Source organism: Colobus angolensis, unplaced genomic scaffold (genome assembly GCF_000951035.1).
Source record: "Colobus angolensis palliatus isolate OR3802 unplaced genomic scaffold, Cang.pa_1.0 Scaffold210, whole genome shotgun sequence".
NCBI classification, from domain to species: Eukaryota; Metazoa; Chordata; class Mammalia; order Primates; family Cercopithecidae; genus Colobus; species Colobus angolensis.
In genome coordinates this window covers 1,004,966-1,009,856 of record NW_012115267.1, presented here as the reverse complement: position 1 = coordinate 1,009,856, position 4,891 = coordinate 1,004,966, and the positions used below count along the sequence as shown (strand labels likewise).

At 46.8% G+C, this 4,891-nt stretch overlaps 1 protein-coding gene across 1 annotated transcript in view; it reads left to right on the top strand.

Annotated features, from left to right (window-relative positions):
- The first annotated feature begins 4,662 nt into the window (after window positions 1-4,662).
- The window catches only part of MFHAS1 (malignant fibrous histiocytoma amplified sequence 1), a 114,830-nt gene continuing 114,601 nt past the window's right edge, over window positions 4,663-4,891 (top strand). The window contains exon 1 of the mRNA XM_011942839.1: window positions 4,663-4,734. Within this exon, the coding sequence (XP_011798229.1) occupies window positions 4,663-4,734 (72 nt within the window). The remainder of the gene's footprint in view (window positions 4,735-4,891) is intronic.

Below are 4,891 nucleotides of genomic sequence, written 5' to 3'. Positions count from 1 at the left end.
AGTCTCGCTTTGTTGCCCAGGCTGGAGTGCAGTGGCACGATCTTGGCTCGCTGCGACCTCTGCCTCCTGGGTTCAAGCAATCCTCCTGCCTCAGCCTCCTGAGTAGCTGGTATTACAGGAGTGTACCACCACGTCTGGCTAGTTTGTTTATTTATTTATTTTTGTATTTTTAGTAGCGACGGGGTGTCACCATGTTGGCCAGGCTGGTGTTGAACTCCTGACCTCAAGTGATCTGCCCACCTCTACCTCCCAAAGCGTTGCGATTACAGGCGTGAGCCAGCACACACGGCCAATCCAGACTGTTCTTGACAAAAAGACACTTATCTGGAGCATCTGGGATTCTCCCCTCTAAACAGCCATGTTTTAAGGCCTCACTCAAGACACAACCTCTTTCCATGTAATCTCCACTCTCCTAAATGACTCTGCCCTTGCAGAAAGGGTCTAGATTCCGGGAGAAAGTCAATGTTCATGGAATGTTCTTGCTATCATAAGGCAGCAACGAAAGAGAAAACAATCTAAGACTCAGAAAACAGGATACATTAAAAGGCTTAACCTGAAAAGGTTTTGGAAAGTTTACAGATTAGATCCGTGACACTGGATAGACCTCTAAGGCAAGAAAACTTAGAATAGAGTTCCACTTCTCCAAACAATGTTGTTGTTGTTTTGCTTTTAGAAAAACCCTACCATTCGCAGGGCCACGCTTATCCTTTGCAGGGCCTGGGGAAAGGGTGCACGTGAAGGCCCACATGCCACACGCCTAAATATCTAAATGTGTCACATCACTCTGACAGATGTGGCACACTCACACTCCTCGCCCTAGCCTGGGTTTCATCCAGCACAGAGAGAAACTTTGTGGGCACACACACAGCTGAGGTTAAGCTCCTGCACAACCCCCAGGCCCAGGAATGCCCACCTCAACAACTTCTTTTGAATGACTATGGGAGACTCTCCATAGTCCCCATCCAGGCTTGACGCTATTTGCATTGGGAATTCAGGGTCCTGTGTGTTCTAGAAGGTGAAGGGGATATACCCCCTTGGCCCATCCGAAACTTAAGCACAAGGGGTACAGCATGGTGAGAGGAGGTCCAGGTTAGGTGCCCATGGCAGGAATCCTTGCCTGGGTTGATACTTGGGAGGATCACTTGGGCACAGGAGTTTGAGACCAGCCCGGGTAACATAACCAGACCCTGCCTCAGTGAAAAAACAAAAAAGATGATACTTTCATGAATCATTTCTTTCTTTTTTTTTTTTCTTTCCGAGATGGAGTCTTGCTCTGTTGCCCAGGCTGGAGTGCATGCAGTGGCATGATCTTGGCTCACTGTGACCTCTGCCTCCTGGGTCCAAGTGATTCTCCTACCTCAGCCTCCTGCGTAGCTGGGACTACAGGCAGGTGCCCACCACTCCGCCCAGCTAAGTTTTGTATTTTTAGTAGAGACGAGGTTTCACCATGTTGGCCAGGCTGGTCTCGAACTCCCGACCTCATGATCCACCCACCTTGGCCTCCCAAACTGCTGGGATTACAGGTGTGAGCCACTGCACCCAGCCCATGAATCACTTCTATAGTTCTTTACGAAGCAGTTTCTTTGAAAGTGGAAAGCACAAAGAAAAAAATTTTTAAAGCTATATGGAACACAATATCTTTTCATAGAGTTTTCTTTTATCATTGAGTTATCTTTTATCATTTAACCTTCTAGTTTTTAGCATACTGACTTTATTTTGTTGTGTTGTGTTGTATTTTGAGACAGAGTCGAGTCTCACTCTGTTTCTCAGGCTGGAGTGCAGTGGTACAGTCTTGGCTCACTGCAGCCTCCACTTCCCAGGCTCAAGTGATCTTCCCACCTCAGCCTCCTGAGTAGCTGGGACTACAGGTGTGAGCCACCATGCCCTACTCATTTTTGTAATTTTTGTAGAGGTGACGTCTTGCCTTGTTGCACAGGCTGGTCTTGAACCCCTGAGCTCAAATGATCTGCTCGCTTCAGCCTCTGGAAGTGCTGGGATTACAGGCATATGCCCCGTGCCCGTCCACATGCTGACTTTCAAATAACTCATAGAGAAGAATTCTTACAAGGGTTCCTACCATATTGACTGCAGCAGCTGACGGGCTCACAAAGAATCATCCCCCTCAGCAGACTTATTCACACCAGGCTTTGGGGTTTCAGTGTGGGCTGAGGCCCTAGCACAGGGTCCTATCCAGTTCTTTTTATCAGATAAAGCAAATTATAGATGATCTCCTGACAAAGGAAGAGTACAGTTTTCCAAGGACATTTAAAATGGAAGTATAAGCTGGTCAGGGTGGCTTATGCCTATACTCCCAGCTACTCAGGAGGCAGAGGCAAGAGGACTGCTTGAGCCCAGGAGTTTGAGTCCAGTCTGGGCGACAAAGCAAGACCGCATCTGCGGAAAAAAAAAAAAAAAAAGAAAGAAAGAAAGTAAAGTATAATTTTCTTTAGAGACAAAGTTTCACTCTGTCACCCAGGCTGAAGTGCAGTGGTGTGATCTTGGCTCACTGCAACCTCCGCCTTCTGGTTTCAAGCAACTCTCGTGCCTCAGCCTCCTGAGTAGCTGGGGGAGCTACAGGTGCACACCACCACGCCTGGTTAATTTTTGTATTTTTAGTAGAGACAGGGTTTTCACATGTTGGCCAGGCTGGTCTCGAGCTCCCAACCTCAAGTGATCCACCACCTCAGCCTCCCAAAGTGCTGAGATTACAGGCATGAGCCACCGTGTCCAGCCATTTTTCTTTTTTAAAATAATTTTTTTAAATAAAAATGTTATTTAAAAAACGAACACCATGAAGTGCATATCATCTTTGCACAGGGGCCATGCTGAATCCTCTCTGTATTATTCCAGTTTTAGTATATGTGCGGCTGAAGCAAGCACAATTTTCATTTTTTCAATTGATTCCAGCTTCTGCAGAAGGAAATATAATTTTCTGATGGCTTCTAAAGAGGAACAGTTAGCAGTTATTGAGATATAATCATGTAAGGTGGTGTAGGATGGTGATGTGATGCCTACTCGTCTCCTTACCCAGGCTGAGTTCAAATTTGTGTTAGAAGGAGCTGCAGGATGGAGAATTTGGGGTCTGGCTCAAGAAGAGTGTGAGTAGAGGTGATAATCACAGGGGAATACATTCCACATGGGGAGTTAGCAGTCCTGCCTCTGCCTTGCTGGCTGATTGAGAAGTCACTTTGAGCCCATTTCCTCCTCTGTGAAGGAAAAAAAAGGTCAGCCTAGATAAAACAGAATATTTCCTGTGAATTTCTGACTGTCTCTGGGAGGGAGTGTGTGGGTAGGGCTTCAGAGTGACCACAGATCAGCTCTCGCTGTTCACTTACTCACATTTCACCTGTGGTGTCAGAGCCTCGGGACCTAGCAGAACTGGGGAACATCCTCCAGTTACAGCATGTAGTGCCTGCAGCCTGATAACCATCACTGGGGTGGATTTCCAGCCTCAGATGTTCAGGTGCTCTCTTTGGAAACACAAACTTCTCACGTTACTGCACCAAATATGGGTACCCAAATGACAGCCAGAGCGCATGTCGGGTAGAGCTGCAGTGGGTCAAGTGGTGCCTTTAATCAATTAAATGCAGTTTTCGGTCCCTGAAAACTATTTGCTTCCTTACCAATCAACCTGAAGGGAATGATGCGGGTGACATTTGGAGTATTGGTGGGTTTCCAGGCTTTCATAAGTTCGGGAGAAATTATTGACTTAGCATAGATATGAGCTCAAAGAAACATTTCCTAACAGCAAGAAAAGTAAGCATTACAGCTGAAAAATGGACTGTGAGTGTTTCCTGAAATAGCTGTTTTCTTGAATCCACAGAGCAACATGTACTATATTACTGGGGATATAGTATTGTTTCACAGGGTTGTTGTGAAGATAAATGGGATACCCCAGATAAAACACCTTGTGTCCCCACCATCTTAACAACCCTCCTTTAGGCTGGCGGGCCACCTGCTCAAAAGGCTTCCCCAGGGGGGTTAAAACCTGTGTTTTAGTAGGTTTCATACGGGTGGGCTGAGGGAGATCCTCGAACGCTAGTGTGACCTTGACCTCAGCCAATGTCCAGGCTCTTGACACTATCCAGAGAATGAGTTCAAAGACAACTCAGAAAATAGTAACAATATGGAGATTTATTGCAAAGGGAAAAGTACACACTCAGGAAAAAGGATTGTGGGTATACTCAAGAGAGGGTCACGCAAACGGGGCCTGGGGCTGCTAACTCTATGGGTTTCTTTAACCAAGGGGTGAAATACTCATGAAAATTCCTGGAAAAGTGTGGAGATTTTTCGGGACTGTGGTGCCACCCATTTTTACTTCAAATATGGGTGTCTCCGTAACTGTCATGGCACTGGTGTGATTTAGGATGTTAAAGAGCATATAATGAAGTCTTAGGAGAAACCTAAGTCAAATCCAGGACCACGTTGCGTCCAGCCAGTCTTAGCCCGCCTGGTACACACCCTGGTTTTCAGGGTCTTATCAGCCCATAGACTCTAGTCAAATGAAACTGCTGCCTGGAATTTTTTTACTCCTCTGACCACCCTGCATTACTCCTGTCTCATGTTCAACACGAAATAGGGCCTCAGGAAATAGTTACCAAATGAATGAATGGTTGCCTATTCTGCGTTTGTTGAACCACACTCTTGTCTTAAGCTCCTATGATGATACCCAGGGCCCCCGAGTTCTGCCAGTTCCACTACGGCATGGATGCAGGGCGAGTGGCAGGTGAGCAGGTAAAGGATGAGTAAGGGAAGCCGGCAAATCCGACGCATTAGAGAACAAGAAAAAGAAATTCTTAGAGACTGGGGGCCAACAAAGAGCCAGGCGCGGGCGAAACCACCAGGAGAACCCCGAAGCCCCACATCCGCTGCGGGGACGACCACCCCCCAC